General features: G+C 36.4%; 1 protein-coding gene across 1 annotated transcript in view; it reads left to right on the forward strand.

Annotated features, from left to right (window-relative positions):
• Positions 1-15,819, forward strand: part of LOC118848114 (ATP-binding cassette sub-family A member 10-like) — a 118,251-nt gene extending 102,432 nt beyond the window's left edge. The window contains 3 exon segments of the mRNA XM_036756868.1: positions 12,325-12,404; positions 12,965-13,020; positions 14,997-15,819. Coding sequence (XP_036612763.1) covers positions 12,325-12,404; positions 12,965-13,020; positions 14,997-15,095 — 235 coding nt within the window. The 3' untranslated portion in view covers positions 15,096-15,819.
• Positions 15,820-19,194: the final 3,375 nt, after the last annotated feature.

Below are 19,194 nucleotides of genomic sequence, written 5' to 3' on the forward strand. Positions count from 1 at the left end.
AGCTCAAGGGACAGTAAAAGGCCTTCTTGAAAAGATGAAAATACTAATGATAGAGACAATACGTAGATAGATAAAGAGACAGGCAGATAGATAGCATTTGCATAGTGCTTTAGCGTTTGAAAAGCACTTTATGTATGTCAGTCAATAAACTTTTATTAAGTGCATACTATGTGCCAGATACTGTGCTAAGTGCTTTATTTTCTCATTTGATTTTTGCAACAACCCTGGGAGGTAAGTGCTATTATTCTCCCCGCTTTACACAGGAGGAAACTGAGGCAAACAACAAAACTGAGGCAAAATTCTGAAAAGATAGGCTTGAGAAGTGCTTGCTTTAAGTAATAAGTAAAAGAGTTTATAGATGAGCCTACATCAATTGTGTTTTTTAAGGTATTTTTTGTGTCTCTTTTACCAAACTGTTAATTCTCTTTTTGTAATTTTTTTGCATCACTCTCATCCTTTCCCCAGTTTTTCCTCTATCACTTCTATCTTTCTTTAATGCTTCCAGGAATTCGTGTTGGCCTTGAGTCTAATTAGCATTTTTCTTTGAGGCTTTGCTTGTAGCACTTTTCACAATGCTGTTTTCTTCTGAGTTCCTCTCTTGATCTTCCCTGCCATCATAATAATTTTTTTATAGTCAAGTTCTTTTTATTTAATTAGGAAGTGATATTGCCAAACCTACATTTTAGGAAAATCACCTTTTCATGTCTGTGTAGGAAAGGTGAGATTGGGGAGAGAATTCCCAAGAGGCAAGGAGGGACTGAATTATAGTGGTGGCTATGTCAGTGATAAGAGGGTAATATATCTGGGAGATTTTGAAAAAGAAATGAATATATGAGAGTTGACAGCTAATTTGGCATGGGAGAGTGAGAGAGGGATCAGGATGATGTGAGGTGAAAAACCTCAGTGACTGGAAGGATGGTGGTATTTTAGACAGCAATAGGTCTAGAAAAGGAGTTAATTTAAAAAATATAGTGAGTCCTATTTTGTGTATGTTAAATTAGTGATGTCTACAGGATATATACTTTGAGATGTCCACATGGCATTTGGTGATAAAACTGGCATTGAAGAGAACCTAGACCTGGATAAATGTATCTGGAATCATCTGTCTAGAGACTATAACTGAAGTTATTGGAGCTGATAAGATCACAAATTGTGAAAGTATAGAGAAAACTAAGAAGAGAACCTGTAATAGCCCCCTGGGTGACATAAATGAAGCTCTAGCAGAAGAAATGGTGAAGTAGCTGTAAGACAAATAGAAGGCAAATGAAAAGAAACAGTATCGTGAAAATCCAGAAAGGAGAGAGTCTTGCTGCTCAGTTGTTTTTCAGTTGTGGTCAACTCTTTATGACCCCATTTGTGATTTTCCAGGCAAAGATATTGGAGTGGTTTGCCATTTCCTTATCCAGCTCATTTTACAGATTGAAAACTAAGGCAAACAGGGTTCAGTGACTTGCTCTGGGTCACAGAACTAGTATCTGAAAACAGATTTGAACTCACGAAGATGAATCTTCCCAACAGCAGGCCCAATACTCTATCTATTGTGCTACCTAGCTTCCCCAGAGGAAAAGGTACACAGAAGAAAATGGTCAACAGTGTCAAATGTTATAGAGAGGGTAAGAAGATTGTTGTTGTTGTGTTTGTCCTTCGTTTTCGAAGAGGACCATGACATCAGGGAAATGATGACATGACTTACAGTCAACTTGGATTTGTGTGAGAGAGGGCTGTGCAAGGTCACCAGCTTCACTTTCTCCTCCAAAGTCCTCTGGATCCAGTTACTTGTTAGGTAAGAAGAATGATGAGTGAGAAAAGACTTAGGTTTGTAAGTGAAGGGAATACTGCCACTTTGAAGACAGCAATTACAGCTGGACAATAAGTTCAAAAACCAAAATGCAAATCAAATAAAAAAATGTCAAGATTAATTCCATTTTATTTGGTTCTATTCATTTTGTGATTATCCTTCATTTTATGAGCTGGGCCTTGCTTTGCTGTAAATCAAATTATTATGGGGAAATTAAGATGTTAAGAAAATTGTGAGAAATTGAGGTAATGGGGGAGGACCAAAATGTCCCATATTTCTTGTTGTCTGTTCTTGTAATCACTACAGAATGTTCCAGGATGTTATAAGATGTTTCTGTGATAACTACAGAAAGTTCCAGGACATTCTTTTTTAATGGTATTTTATTTTTCCCCAGTTACATGTCAAGAAATATTTTAGCATTCATTTTTATAAGATTTTGAGTTGCAAATTTTCTCCCTCTCTCCCTCCTCTCCCCCCTTCTGAAAATGGTGGGCAGTTTCATATAGTTTATACATGTGCTATCATGTAAAAATATTTCCTTATTAGTCACAGTTGTGAAAAAAGAAACAGATTTAAAAACACATGAAAGAACAAAGTAAGTGAAAAAATGTTTTGATCTGCATTCAGATTTGTATATGGATAGCATTTTCCTTTGTACTTGTTTTGGATCACCATGCTGCTGAGAAGAGCTGACTCATTCATAATTGACCGTCACACAATGTTGCTGATACTGTGTACAATGTTTTCTGGTTCTGCTCATTTAGTACAAATCTTTCCAGGATTGTCTGAAATCTGCCTGCTCATCATTTCTTAAAGCACAATAGTATTCCATAACATTCATATACCACAACTTGTTCAGCCATTCCCCAAATGATGGACATCTCCCCAATTTCCAATATTTTGCCACCACAAAAAGGGCTACTATACATGTTTTTGCACATGTAGGTTCTTTCCCATTTTTATGATCTCTTTGGGATACAGACCTAGTAGTGGTATTGCTGGATCAAAGGTATTGCTGGATGACAGTTTGGTATAGTTCCAAATTGCTCTCCAAAATGATTAGATCAACTCACAACTCCACCAGCAATGCATTAGTGACCCAATTTTCCCACATCCTCTTTAACATTTATCATTTTAATTTTTTTGTCACATTAGCCAATCTCATAGTTGTGAGGTGATATCTCAGGGCTGTTTTAATTTGCATTTCTCTAATCAAATGTGATTTAGAGCACTCCTTCATATGCCTATAGATAACTTTGATTTCTTCATCTAAAAACGGCCTACTCATATCCTTTGACCATTTATCAATTGGGTAATGGCTTGTATTCTTATAAATTTGACTCAGTTCTCTGTATATTTGAAAAATGATAACTTTATCAGAGACGTTTGTTGCAAAGATTGTTTCCCAGCTTTCTGCTTTCCTTCTAATCTTGATTGCATTGGTTTTGTTTGCACAAAAGCTTTTTAATTTAATATAAACAAAATTAAATATCTTACATTTTGTAATGCTCTCTATCTCTTGTTTGGTCATGAACTCTTCCTCTCCTCGTAGATCCAACAGGTGGACTATTTCTTGCTCCTCTAATTTGCTTATGGTGTGTAACAGTAATTAGGGTGCAACTTTTTTTTCATTGTTTTCTCTTTTAGAATGCTAAAGTAATCAAGTGCCTTTGATTAAGTCTTGCTAGGTTCTAAGCTGCAGACTCACACCCTTTTGCTGATTAGGTGTGAAGCTTCAGGCCCTAAGAAGGGAATAGAAACTCAGAGGTTAGCATTTGGTTTGCGGCTCTCACTCACTGGAAGAGTGTCTTGTGATTTGACTAGACAAAACTCTGGGCAGCTGTTGTTAAGGGCTCCCCAGCTTGAAAACCCAGATGTTGATGCTTCCCTGGTAACTCTGTACTGAGATGTTGGACAGAAAGCTAGAAGCTTGTCTACTGGTTTGTGTTATTTGATCTGTAATATTTTCTGTTGGTAATTTCTATTTGTATTTGCTCTGAAATTCAGGGTGCTGACTTTTCCTCCTGAACTAAGTGAATGTTATATGCACGTTTGATTAAAGTGAGATTGTAAACCCCTTAAAGTTGCTTTCCTTAGAAAAGCAGATCAAAGAACCTGTGTTGTCAACCCTTCTGTGTGTTCTTGTTGCTGGTCTTATTGGGTCTTACACCCCCACAGCAGCTGCCAGCAACATTGTTGTTACATGGTGTCACCCTTTATGTCTAAATCATGTACCCATTTTGACCTTATTTTGGTACACAGTATAAGATGTTGATGTATACCTAGTTTGTGTACTCCTGTTTCCCAGTTTTCCCAGCAGCTTTTGTCAAATAGTGAGTTCTTATCCCAAAAGCTGGGGTCTTTGGGTTTATCAAACACCAAGTTACTATGGTCATTGACTACTATGTCTTGTGTCCCTAATCTATTCCACCAGTCTACCACTCTATTTCTTAGCCAGTACCAGACAGTTTTGATTACTGCTTTATAATATAGCTTGAGGTCTGGGATTGCTAGGCCCACCTTCCTTTGAATCTTTTTTTTCATTAATAACCTTGATATTCTTGATCTTTTGTTCTTCCAGATGAATTTGTTGTTATTTTTTCTAGCTCTATAAATAATTTTTGGTAGTTTGATTGGTATGGCACTGAACAGGTAAACCAGTTTGGGCAGAACTGTCATTTTTATTATGTTGGCTTGGCATACCTATAAGCAATTGATGTTTTTCCAATTGTTTAGCTCTGACTTAATTTGTGTTTAAAATTTTGTAATCGCATTCATATAGTTCCTGGGTTTGTCTTGGAAGGCAGATTTCTTAGTGTTTTGTATTGTTTGCAGTTATTTTAAATGTAATTTCTCTTTTTATCTCTTACTGCTAGGCTTTATTGGTCGTATGAAGAAATGCTATGTGGGTTTATTTTATATCCTGCAACCTGCTAAAGTTGTTAATGATTTCAAATAATTTTTTAGTTGATGCTCTAGGTTCTTTAAGTATATCATCATGTCATCTGCAAATAGTGATAGTTTTGTTTCCTCATTGCCCATTCTAATACCTTTAATTTCTTTTTCTTATTGTTATAGCTAACATTTCCAGTACTGTATTGAATAAAAGCAGTGATAATGGGCATCCTTATTTCACCCCTGATCTTGTTGGAAAGGCTTCTAGCTTATCACCATTACAGATAATGCCTGCGGACAGTTTTAGATCGATACTGCTTATCATATTAAGGAACACTCCCTTTATTCCTAAGCTTGCTAGTGTTTTTAATAGGAATGGATGCTTTTTCAGCTTGTATTGAAATAATCATATGATTTCTGTTGGTTTTGTTATTGATATGGTCAATTATGTTTATACTTTTCCTAATATTGAACCAACCCTGCATTCTTGGTATAAATCCCACTTGGTCATAGTGTATAATCCTTGTGATAGTATTTTGTTCAACATTTTTTTCATTGATATTCATTAGGAAAATTGGCCTATATCTTTCTCTGTTTGAGCTCTTCCTGACTTACGTATCAACACCATATTTGTCATAAAAAGAGTTTGGTAGGACTCCTTCATCTTTTTTTCCAAATAGTTTATATAGTATCAGAATTAATTGTTCTTTAAGTGTTTGGTAGAATTCACTTGTGAACCCATCTGGCCCTGGGGATTTTTTCCTGGGGAGTTCATTAATGGCTGGATCAATTTCTTTTTCTAAGATGGTGTTGTTTAGGTATTTTATTTCCTTATTTGTTAAACTAGGTAATTTACATTTCCATAAACATTCATCAATTTTGCTCAGATTGTCAGATTTATTGGCCTATAATTGGGCAAAATATTTCCTAATAATTGCTTTACTTTCTTCTTCATTGGTGGTGATTTCACCCATTTTATTTTTGATACCGGGTATTTGGTTTTCTACTACATTTTTAAAATCAAATCAACCAATGGCTTAACTATCTTAATAGTCTTTTCATAAAACCAGCTCCCAAATTTATTTAATAACTCAACAGTGGTTTTTTAAATTTATTTTCAATCTTATTTTCTCACTTTTAATTTTCAGGATTTCCAATTTGAAGCTCAATTGGGGATAGTTAGTGTGTTCTTTTTCTAGTTTTATTAGTTGCATGCCCATTTCATCGATCTGGTTTGTTTCCACTCTGTTGATGGATATAAGAATTTAGAGAAATAAATTTTCCCATAAGTACTGCTTTAGCTGCATCCCATAAATTTTGGTAGGTTGTCTCATTGTTGTCATTCTCTTTAATGAAATTATTGTTTCTATGATTTGTTCTTTGACCCATTCATTCTTAGGATTAGATTATTTAGTTTCCAATTAATTTTTAATCTATCTTTCCACTGCCCTTTGTAGAATGTAATTTTTATTGCATTATGATCCAAAAGAATACATTTACTATTTCTGCCTTTTTGCATTTGATTTTGAAGTTTTTATGCCCTATTCCACGGTCAGTTTTCATGTAGATGCCATGTGCTGCTGAGAAAAAAGGTATATTCCTTTCTGTTCCCATTCAGTTTTCTCCAAAGGTCTGTCATATCTAACTTTTCTAATACTCTATTTCCCTCCTTAGTTTCTTTATTGTTTGCTTTTTGGTTTGATTTATCGAGTTCTGAGAGGGGACAATTAAGGTCCCCCATTAGTATAGTTTTGCTGTCTATTTTTTCCTGTGACTCACAGGATTTGGATGCTATCCCATTTGTTGCAAATAAGTTTAGTATTGGTATTACTTCATTGTCTATGGTACCTTTTAGCAAGATGTAGTTTTCTTTCTTATCTCTTTTAATTAAGTCTATTTTTGCTTTTACTTTGTCTGAGACGAAGATGACTACCTCTGCTTTTTTTTTTACTTGACCTGAAGCATAATAGATCCTGCTCTAGTACCTTACCTTCACTCTGTGTGTGTCTCTCTGCTTCAAGTGTATTTCTTGTAAAGAACATATTGTAGGATTTGTGTTGTTTTTTGGTCCACTCTGCTATCTGGTTCCATTTTATGGGAGAAATCATACCATTCATGTTTATAGTTATTATTACTAACTATGTATTTCCCTCCATCCTGTTCTTCTTCCTGTTCTTCCTTTCTCTCCTTTCACCCTTCCCCTCCTCACCAGTGTTTTGCTTCTATCTACCACCTGCCTTTGATCTGCCCTCCCTCCTGTCAGTCTCCACACCCCTTTATTTGATCTCCTCCCCTCCTACTTCCCTGGCAAGCAAGATAGATTTCTATATTCAACTGATTGTGTATATTATTCCCTCTTTGAGCCAATACTGATGAGAGTAAGGTTCAAGCAATGCTTATTACCCAGTCTCCCATCTTCCTTTCTACTGTAATAGGTCTTTAATACCTCTTCATATGAAATAATCTACCACATTCTACCTCTCCCTTCTTTCTGTACCCATTGTACTCCTCTTTCTCACCCTTAAATTGTTTAAATGTCATTCATTCAAATTCATCTTATAGCCATACCTTCTGTCTATGTATATTCCTTCTAGCTATACTACTAGTGATACAATTTTTAAAAATTGAAAGTATCATCTTCCCATGCAGGGATGTAAACAGTTTAGCTCTATTGAATCCCTTATGTTTTCTTTTCCCTTTTTACCTGTTTATGCTTCTCTTGGGTCTTGATATTAGAGGTCAAATTTTTGGCTTCATTCTGATCTTCTTCTTATGAAAGCTTGAAATCCCTCTTTTTCATTGAACGGCCATTTTTTCCTTGATATAGTATGCTTAATTTTGCCGGGTAAGTGATTCTTGGTTGTATTCCTAGCTCCTTTGTCTTCCAGAATATCATGTTCCATGATCTCCAATGCTTTAATGTTGCAGCAGCCAAGTCCTGTGTAATCCTCATTGTGACTCCCTGATATTTGAATTGCTTCTCTCTGGCCACTTGTAGTATTTTTTCCTTGACATATAGTTCTGAAATTTGGCTATAATATTCCTTGGAGTTTTTATTTTAGGATCTCTTTCCTGAAGTGATTGGTGGATTCTTTCAATGCCTATTTTGCCCTCTAGTTCCAGGACATCAGAGCACTTTTCCTTGATAATATCTTGAAAGATGCTGTCAAGGTCCTCCCTTTGATTATGGCTTTCCTGGATCTATTTTCCAGGTCAGTTGTTTTCCAAAGGAGGTATTTTACATTTTCTTCCATTTTTTCGTTCTTCTGATTTTGTTTGATTCATTCATTATGTCTTATAGAGTCATTAGCTTCCACTTGCCCATTTCTAACTTTTAAGGTGTTTTCTTCAATTAGCTTTTGTACTTTATTTCCTATTTGCCAATTGTACTCTTTAAGGAGTCATTTTCTTCAGTGGAGTTTTGTACCTCCTTTTCCTCCATTTGGCCAATTCTAATTTTGAAGCAATTTTCCAAGCTGCTAATTCTTTTCTCATAATTCTCTTGTGTCACTCTCATTTCTTTTCCCAATTTTTCTTCGCCATCTCTTGTATGAGTTTTAGCTCCTTTTTGTTCTCTTCCATAAATTCTTTCTGGGCTGAAGACCACTTTTAATTTTTCTTTGGGGTTTTGCCCATAGGTGTTTTGACATTGTTGTCCTTTTCTGAGTTTGTCTTGGTCTTCTCTGTCACCATAATAACTTTATTATGATTAGATTCCTTTTGTTGTGTTTTCTCATCCTTTTTTTACTTTGTCCCTTTCTTTTAAATTTGATCTCTGCTCCAAGGGTGGAAGGGGTTCTGTCTCAGGCTTTTTGTGCCAGTGTCTATAGGTCTTGGCTGTTTACCTAGTGCTATACCGATTTTACCCTGATGCCCATGGGGTAATTCCCTTGTGCTTGATTCTGTGTTGAGGGGATGTGGTAGGAGGTGATGTACTGCTAGGGGCTGTAGGGGTCTGGAAGCTTATCAGGTACTGGATCCTAGTGATGGTGTTTGGCATGTGGTAAGGCCCGGTGGTGTTTTTCTGTGTTTCCCTGGGGATACACTGACCACATGGAGCTCTGGTCCCTGGAGGATCCCTGTTTTCCCTGGCCTATGCTTTTGCCCAGAGCTTTGCTGAAGCACACAGACGTCCTGTGCTAGAGGACACTTGTCCACCCTGGGCTGTGCTGAAGTACATGGTGATTCTTGAAGCTGGAGTCTGCTGGAGTCATAGCTGCTCACCAGCTGTGCTAAGGCATGTTGGAGGTCCTGGTGTTGGCATTCGCCTGTTCCATCACACTGGGGCTCAGGATCTTTTGATAGCTTGCTGAGGTAGGGCTTGTTGCTGGCTTGCTGGAATACTTCCTGTCCTGGACAGTTCTCCCCTTTTGCCCTAGTGAGACAGGCTTGTCTTGCCAATCCTCTGAGTCTCCTGAGCTAAAAGGCCACTCCATATTGTATTTCCACTGGCTCTTTGTCTTTCTGCTGTCCCTAATATTCCAGGATTTGTCCTGGGGCACTATTTTATGGTTGTTTAGAGGTGAATATGGAAGAGCTAAAGTGATTTACTGCTTGCTCTGCCATCTTGGCTCCCAGAAGTCCCTGAAGGACATTCTTATAATAACCACAAGATTTCTAAAACTGAGAATTGTGGGAAGATGGCAGAACAAGGCAGTAAATTACTTGACTCTCCCAAATTCCCCCACAAACAATTTAAAATAATGCCTTAAAGTAAATAATTAAAAGTTAGGGTAAAGCAGTTGTGCAGCCTAAGACAAGTTGAGATGACCTTAGGAAAGACCTGACACCTCCTGGGGTGGTCATCCGGCTTAATTGAAGTACAAATACCTGGAGCAGATACCAATGAATCAACAAACAACAAGTCCTGGGGGTAGTTGTGTAGTAGCGCACTCAGCTTCAGGAACTTTTATGTCAGAGACAGTGTTGAGGTACGATAGATGATTACGGGAAGATTGTAGGACTTCCTGCTGACTGGTGCTGGAAAAAGGACCCAGGTGCATGACCAGATGTGATCCCAGGTTGTAGCTATGGACATGGAGAAGTAAGCATATGCTGATAAGTGTGGTTGCAAAAGGGTGGGTCTCTGATAGCTGTAGTCACTCACAGGATAGCAGAGTCCCTGTTTTTGATTCCAGGGCAGAGGGGTAAGCTGAAGCTTGCAGATGTAAGAAGAACTACAGGGAGTTTAAGTATTTGAGATGGCAGAATTGCTGGGGGTCCTGGTCACAACTCAGGGGCTGAGGTAGTACCTGAGGTCAGGCTCCCAGACAAAGCTCAGAAAAAAACAATGTGAAAAATCTGGAGCCTGTGATATTATCCCCTACACCTCAGGGCTAGAGACCAGCTCTAACATAAAATTAACAGCTAAGAAATAAACCACTAAAAATGAATAAGCAAAAAGAGAAAGAATCTTACCATAGATAGTTACAATGGTGATTGAGAAGATTTGGGTTCAAACTTAGAAGAAGACAGTAAAATCAAAACAGCTACTTCTACTTCAAAGAAAAATGTAAAATGGTCACAAGCTCAAAAGAATTCATAGAAAAGCTTAAAAAGGACTTTAAAAATCAAATAAGAGAAGTTGAGGAAACATTAGGGAAAAAATAAGATTAATGCAAGAAAATCAATAAAATTATGAAAAGAAAGTCAATCATTTGGAAAAAGAGATCCAAAACCTTACAGAAAAAATTATCATTAAAATTAGAATTTGAAGAGAGAAAGCTAATGGCTTAACACACCAAGAAATAAAAAAACAAAATCAAAAGAATGATAGAATAGAAGATAATGTGAAACATTTTATTAGGAAAACGACTGACCTGAAAAACAGATCAAAAAGAGACAATATAAGAATTGTTGAACTACCTGAAAGCTATGATCAGAAAAAGAGTCTAGACACTATGCTTCAAGAAATTATTAAGGAAAATTGTCCTGAAGTTTTAGAACTAAAGGGTGAAATGGAAATTTTAACAAATCTATTGATCACCACCTGAATGAGACCCCAAGATGAAAATTCACAGGAACTTCATAGGTAAGTTTTGAAGCTCCCAGGTAAAAGAAAAAATACTACACACAAAAAATAATTTAAATACTGTGGAGCTACAGTTGTGATAACACAAGATTTAGCAGCTTCTATATTAAAAGACCGAAGAACATGGAACAGGATAATCCAAATTGCAAAGGAGTTGGGTTCACAACCAAGAAAACTTACTCAGCAAAGCTGAGTGTAATCCTGCATGGAGAAATGGATACTTTATGAATTAAAGGACTTTCAGGTATCCGTGAGGAAAAGACCAGAACTGAACAGAAAATTTCAGCTATAAGAATCAGGAAAAAGACCAACTAGAAAGATTAAACTGTTTACTTCTTATAGGAGAAAATGTTATCTGTAACTCTTAGGGAAATTATCATTACTTGCTTAAAAGAGCATACATAAATAGAAAGTTTGGGGTTGAGTTGAGTATGATGAGATGATGCTAAAAAACAAAATTGCCTAGGAAGATGTAAAATGGAGCAATTATTTCAGTCATTATCAACTAGGCAAAAAAGCTCTATTAGTCCTTGAATGGTGTACTTGTACTTACTGAGGATGTCTTGGACCCAATTTGTTATAGAACTGCTAGTCTTGCTAATAAATTGATATGCTCAGATTTAATTGCCTCAATCCTTATTAATTTTGTTTGTGACAAGACTTAGAAAAGAATTAGAGAAGAGGAACTGAAAACACTAAATGTAAATTAGGTCAAAATTCCCCCCTCTCTTTTTCCCTTCCTACTAATTATATTTCTTAATTATTTTGATAATTATCTTAACTAATTTTTATGTTATCACCTTTATTGCTCTTGTTTCATTATCCCTTTTTCTTATTGTGCCTCTCTCTTAAGTTTCAATTCAGGAGAGAATTAATGTGGGAAGGGGACTTTAGTCCATAGCACATCAATTTTGCTCCTCCACCTTCAGTTCTCCTAGTTTAAATTCTACTTACATCTGTGTCTTTATTTCTTGAGGATATTTCTTTGACTTCATTTATTTTACCCTATAGGTAAGTCTGTTTTCTTTCTCTTAAAAATTCTAAACATTTATCTCATTACTTATCCTTTTCTTGGTAATTATACTTATTTAACTTTCTTATGTTTTTGGTGTTTGAAAATTGAATATTCTGCTCAGATCTGCTCAGATCTGAGTTACTTTTTGGGAAGAACGCCTTAAATTCCTCCTTTTGTTGAACATCCATTTTTTTTCTTGGTGATTAAGTTAAAGGTTTCAGACATTTTGGTCTGCTTGAGCCCCTTTGCTGTTTAAAATGCATTTTTTTCCCTTCTAAGTTTCTTGTGGATAAGGAATAATCTTATGTTTTTGAATTTTCCTTTTTAACAAATATTTAAATCTCTTTATTCGGGATGCTTGCAAAATTTGTTGTTTGTCATTGGAATAGTTACATTTAACCACTATACGTCTTGAAGTTGGAAGCATAGTTTTTTTGTCTCTGAATTACAGTTACTCCATCAACAAGGCTAAATAATTTTGCCAAAAACATAATTGTTTCTCATAACCATTGCTCTTTTATAATATTTTGTCAAGTCCTAGGTTGTAGCTAAAAGAAAAATAACTTTGCTCTTTTATCTTACCAGGTATTCCTCCTTGATGGTCTATAAATTGCCTGTGGAAGACGTGTATCCTCTTTCTCAGGCCTTTTCTAAATTAGAGACAGGTAAGAGGGATCATTTTAAAAATCAGTTTCTACATAGCAATAGCAATCCCCAAAAAGAATCAGTACAATAGACATTTGAGAAAACTAAGGCCATTCATTACTCTACTTAAGGAGGCAAAACTCATGGTTAAGTTAAACAGTTTCTTAAGGACAGTGACACACAGACAAGATAACTAATTAAATAGTATATTAAAACATAAAATTAGCTATTTTTTTATTTTTTGCAGGGGGGAAGGCAGGACAATTGGGCTTAAGTGACTTGCCCAAGGTCACATAGCTAGTAAGTGTATCGACTGGATTTGAACTTGGGTCCTCCTGACTCCAGGGCCAGTGCTCTACTCACTGCACCACCTAGCTGCCCCCAAATTAGCTATTTTTATATCAAAAGTCAAACTGGAACATTTTATTACATTTTTCTTCAACTATAGAGTGACTTTTTTCATCCTTTGTATTTAAGGTATATTTTTTTATTTGTAGTTGTCTGTATTATATTCTGACATGAGGGGAAAAACCTGGATAAAAAATATGTGAACTGCTAACATAAATTCATTCTTATTCAGCTAAGCATACCTTCAACCTGGAGGAATACAGTCTCTCTCAGTCCACTTTGGAACAGGTGGGTTATTTTCTTAAAGATTTTCTATTTGCCATGCAACTCGTTGTTCATTCATTTCAGTTGTGTCCAACTCTTCGTGGCCCAATTTGGGGTTTTCTTGCCAAAGTACTGGAGTGGTTTGCTATTTCCTTCTCCAGCTCATTTTACAGATGGAGAAGCTGAGGCAAACAGGGTTAAATGACTTGCCCACACAGTCAGTAAGTGTCTGATTGCAGGACTGGCATTCTATCCGCTTCACCACCTAACTGTGTGACTAATTTAGTTCAGGCTTAGTGTGTGCTGGGTGAGTGTCTTAGCTGGCACTTGATATGCTCTGTTAGCAGTATGGTACACACAGGGTTCATTCTGCTCTGCCCTAAGAGCATGCTTTCACTTTACTAATCAATTAACCAGGAATGGAGAACCTCCTTTCATTATAATGCAGAAGATCCTCTTGATTGTACCATGTTAACTGCCTGCCTCACCAAACTATACTTTTTCAGGACAAGAAGAAAACCCTCAGTGACCTAAGTTCAAATTACACTGGCATAATATGAAATGTGGCTCTGAATTGTTGAAATTTTTCATAAAACTTGCTGACCCTGCTGCCATCTCATTCTGGAAAGTTTCTAAGTTCATCCTGACATCTATATATTTCTTGGCTTTCTTTCCTTTTTTCTCTGCTTCTTTCTTTCTTTCTTCATTCATTTATATATTTGTTCATTTATCCATCCATTCATGTATGCATGCATGCATGCATGCATCCATTAATTTGTTTGTTTATGTGACACAGAAAATTCACTTGCCTATGAGTGTGAGGTTTACTGAACATAGTCAAGTACAACTCAAAGAAGCCATCAAATGTTCCATTCTTGTGGGACAGTCTGATCAATTGTCTCCATATCTCCTGGAGATTACTCTCCCATTTCTTTGGTTTGCTTGCTCTTGAATGTCTTGGAAGAAACAGAAAAATAAATGTGGAGAGGCCCTTTATGGTCAATGACTATAAACTCTAGAAAGAAGAGGACAGGAAGGTGAGAGATAGCTCAGCTCCTGTATCACCAGCACCCTCTTTTTAAATTATTATTTTTGTCCAGGCTGAGGAATAATAATAAACAACAACAACAAAACCAACACTTATAAAGCATCTTATGGTTTACAAGGCTCTTTGCTTATATAATAATAGCTAGCATCCTTATCATATTTTAAAAGTGTTATTTATTTTAAGCCTTGCAAGAATCCAAGAGGTAGGTACAGTTACCCCTTTTACATCACAGGGGTTGGTGCAAGGGTGTCCCTGTGATTTGGAAAATCTGCTTAAAATTTTTGGACCTCCCTTCATACCAGAGAAGTCTGAATTACTATGATATTAAAGATAAAATGTATTGATAATATATGATGCTATACATACATTTTATGAATTTCTGACTTTCTAAACTTTTCTTGTGGCATCTGCTAGCCTTCACGTGTTGTCTGTGGCTTCTTCAAATTCCAACTCCCCCTCTGCCAAATAATTTCCAATTTAATTTCTTATGCCAACCTTCTATATGTACCAAGACCAGGATGGGGAAAGTCACAGTGTGGAAAGGATAACTGTACTGCAAATGTTATTATACCCATTTTATAGACAAGAAAATTGAGGTTCAGAAAGATTAAGTCACTTGTCCACAGTCATAAAATTAGCATTAGAGGCAGGATTTGAACCCAGGTCTTCCTGATTACAAATTCTACATCAGGCTACGAAACTTCTCACAATAACACAATTCAAATAAATGGCAGGGTGACCTGTGGGCACCAATGACACATGTGAGACAGGTGAGATTGAAATAATATTTGTAAAGTGATTTGCAAACCTTAAAGCACCATGTAAATGCTAGCTATAATAATAATAATTGTCATGGTTGTTATATGTACTCTTCTCATTAAATTGGTGGCACATGAACTAAGTTGCTTACTTTGTTCTCCTCTTCCTCCCCCTCCCCCATTTTCCCTTTAAGGTCTTCCTAGAGTTGTCAAAGGAGCAGGAGATGGGAAATTTTGAAGAGGAATTGGATACAACTATAAAATGGAAACTCCTCCCACAGGAAGAACCTTAAAGGCCTAGCCCTCCTAAGTTTATGTCTAACATCTCATGACCCTTTATTTTAATGCCTTTATATTTTTAATCTTATATATCATCTCAGAAACGTTTAATCAAACTTTTAAAGCATATTTTGTATTTACGCAGAAACTGGTTAAATTTGTAATAACTCTTTGCTAGAATAAAGGAAAGAAAGATACCTTTGGGCAAAATCTCTATGCTAAAAAGCATTGATAATGATGGAATTGGAGTATACTGGTTTCCTATATATTCGCAAACCACTTTAAGAATACTTTCTATATTATATTGTAACCTTTTATCAGCAAAGGGGCTGATACAGTTTTTCTCCACTAGAAAGGACTGAAGGATCATGGGAGGTGGAAGCTAGGACAACTTTTGAGTCCCTAGAGAGGATGGTGTAGGGGAGTGGGGGAGGATGTGCCTTGTAGATGAATGCCAGCAAAGAGGCAATTGCAATGGCAGGGTGCTGCTACCTGGGACTGAATATAATCATTATCATTCAGGTCACTAACTCATCAAATTGCCTAAAAAGTGCCTTGACAGAATTTACTGCCTTACTAGGATTGCATGAATGTATCCCCTCTCCATTTCCTCTCCCTCCTCGACCTTACAGCGACCTGGTAAACTGGCATTGCTTAATCTTAAATTTTGTTTATTTTCTGTCTATATTTTTATAACTGGTTTTGTCTCCAGATAAATACAAGCTGATTTTTATTATATTCTGACTGTTTGTCATAAGTCGACCACGTTATATGGAAGGGCAAAAGAGAATTTCTAGACAAATAACCCTAGAGTTGATCAACTCTCTTCTTCTGTCTTTGTCTCTCTTAAATCAATAAAACACAGATCCATTTGGTATGTTTTTAAAAAATATTTATTCATGAACTTGACCACACTAGGATTGTTTTTGAATGGATATTTTTAAGGTTCAAGTTTCAGAATCAATTCAAATCAATTCAACAAACATTGAGCTTATGTGCTAGACATCCTGCTAGGTGCTGGAGATACAAGGACAGCAATTAAACCATCCTTACCCTAATTAATGATTGCAAGTTGACAGTCATATCAGCCAACAGTAGTCACATCTTAAATGGGGGAAAAGGCAGTGGCATGGAGGGGGCAAAATTAGGTTGTAAAGTCATCCTGTAAGTTAAAATTGCCCTGGAAAATCACCTCCTTAAATCACCTCCAAAGTCAGTATGCTATTTTTAAATAGTTGCAACTAGAAAAGGGTTAGGTCCCTATTTTTTTAAAAAAGGTGATTTGTAACAGAGATGGTGATGTGGAAGTTTCCATGGAAACAATTGAATGTAAATTTTATTTCTCATAACACTGAACTAAGCTATCAGGAGAGAGAAAGAGTGATGAAAATCAAGCCTTGAAGAAGAAAATGAAAATAATTGTAGAAGAATTAATGATTTGGGGGGTGGTATACACTTGAAAAGTGCTTCACTGGATGATTATATATTCACTACCCACAGTCATTTTAGGCCATATACTTACTGAGTGGAATAGCAAACATAATAGCCCACATTATTTAAATGTTTATTTTTCTCTTACATAATGATATTTTTTGCCAAGTGTAATATGTGATACTCACAGTGCCTATGGTGGCTATGAATATGCTGGCCTAGTTCAGAATCGCAAAATATAACAGACTCTCTTCACTGAAGGCTGAACCAAAAAATTTATTCAAACATCAGAAAGCCAAATCCATCATAACAACAAAGAAATCTATACACATTAGCGATGCAGGGGGCATTGACATCCCCAAGCTTTCCCTCCATGGGGCTTTCCTACAAACCAACAGCCTCAAGCAAAATCACTCCCTGGCTCTCATTCACACTAGCTGCTACTCTATCTCTCCCAGCTCTGACTGTTCTGTCTCACTTTCTCTCAGTTCTGCTCCACCCTTCCTGGTCCACCCCTTCCTGCTCCACCCATTAAGCAAGCTCCTCCCACTACAGGCTCCATGTGACTCAGACAGATTACATGGGCCTATTAATGGATGGAAAAATCTTCAAATTGTATCAAGAATACATAAACAATATACCAAGCACATATAGTTGAATTTTCACATGTTAAATGAGTATATAATAGGATTCCACTGTATAGACACTATACATTTTTCAGATGACTGTTTATCCAATGTGGTAGTAAACAAAAAGCCAAAACAACATATGCGTATATTGTATATGTCTGTGTGTATATATATCTGTATATATACATATATAAATATATATATATGTGTGTGTGTGTGTGTGTGTGTGTGTGTGTGTGTACACAAGCTACCCCTTCACATGATTCCTCCTCTTAGCTTATACCTCTGCCATTCCTCTTTTCCAGAACATCTCTGTTCTGGACAGTGTTTGACTCAGGCCATTCCTTTGGTAGTTACATTCAATATTGGAACAAAATGAGATACTTGTACGTTATTCAAGAGTTAACAAGGGAGATTTATTTAGATACTGCAGGAGAAGAATGTTTAACAAGGATAGACATTTTCAGTTAATTTAGGTATACCAAGGTCCCTGTGCTGAGTTATTCATTGTGATCTACTAGGCAATAATCAGTGAGCTCCTAGAACTCATTATGACTACATCATACCCAGGCAACAAAAAATCAGTGTCAACACTGAGGCTTTATGGCCCCAAACCATCCAAATCTCAAGTATGATGGTAATACCTTTCAAGGAAAAAGTAGCCTAATTTGCATGGGGAGAATAGTTAGGAAACTGGTCCTGTCACACTGCACCCCTTGGTGATTGTAAGGACTTTAAGGTCTTCTAAGGGGCATTCCACTACTTACATGATTTTAGAATTATTATTGGTCAATCACGCAGGACTTTTGGTATTTGAGAAGCCTGATACAGGAAACCATAAAGGAGGAAGAGAAAAGAAAAACAAAGACAGAAATATAGCCAAAACAAAACTATGTAACAGCTCTTGAGTGACTGATTCTGGGAGAGTCCCAAGAAGAACAGAGTCCCAGATCTAAATGATTAGTTGCCAAACCTTTGCCCAGTGGATCTTTCACTAAAAGGAAATGTGACCATAAGCAGTAAGAGCACTAGAAATATCAGGGATATAACAAAGATGATGCCACTTCCAGCATCATTACTAATTATCATGACAGGTCAGGGAGAATTGCATTGTATCATGACCTACATAATTTTTCCACCAGCTAGGACTTCCCACTTTCTGAAAGCCCCTTTGAGGGAAGGGGGGGATATAAAATTTTTGCTCCATGAGAGGACTCTGAGGGGGTTCTCCCTTTCTTCCATGAAGGCTGATTAGATATTTTTACCTCCTTCTTGTTGCTAGAATTGTGCATATCCTTTGACCCAGAAATACCATTACTATGCCTGTATCCAAAAAAAATCAAAGAAAATGGAAAAAACCTATACATACACAAAAATATTTATAGCAGCCCTCTTTGTGGTGGCAAAAAATTTGGATATTGGGGGGATACTCATCAATTGGAGAGTGGTTAAACAAGTTGTGACAGATGATTGTGATGAAGTACTATTACATGATGGATGATATGAAATGATGGCGTGATTTCAAAAATATATGGCAAGACCAAATGAACTGATGGAAAGTGAAATGAGAAGAACAAAGAGGTCATTTTATATGGTAACATCAATATGGTAATGATGTTCTAATGTGAAAGACTGGGCTACTCTGATCAATACAATTATTCAAGATATTTTATATCTTGCAACTTTGCTAAATTCGTTAATTATTTCAAATAATTTTTAATTGATTCTCTAGGATTCTCTGTTTCTCATTATATTATCTGCAAAGAGTGATAGCTTTGTTTCTTCTTTGTCTATGCTAATTGCTTCAATTTCTTTTTCTTCTCTTATTTTTTAAATTTATTTATTTAATTTAATATATTTAGTTTTCAGCATTGATTATCACAAGAGTTTGAATTATGAATTTTCTCCCCATTTCTACCCTCCCACCCACTCCAAGATGGCATATATTCTGGTTACCCCATTCCCCTGTCAGCCCTCCCTTCTGTCACCCCACTCCCCTCCCATCCCCTTTTCCTTTCCTTTCTTGTAGGGCAAGATAAATTTCTATACCCCA

Source organism: Trichosurus vulpecula, chromosome 4, assembly GCF_011100635.1.
Source record: "Trichosurus vulpecula isolate mTriVul1 chromosome 4, mTriVul1.pri, whole genome shotgun sequence".
In the NCBI taxonomy this organism is placed as follows: Eukaryota; Metazoa; Chordata; class Mammalia; order Diprotodontia; family Phalangeridae; genus Trichosurus; species Trichosurus vulpecula.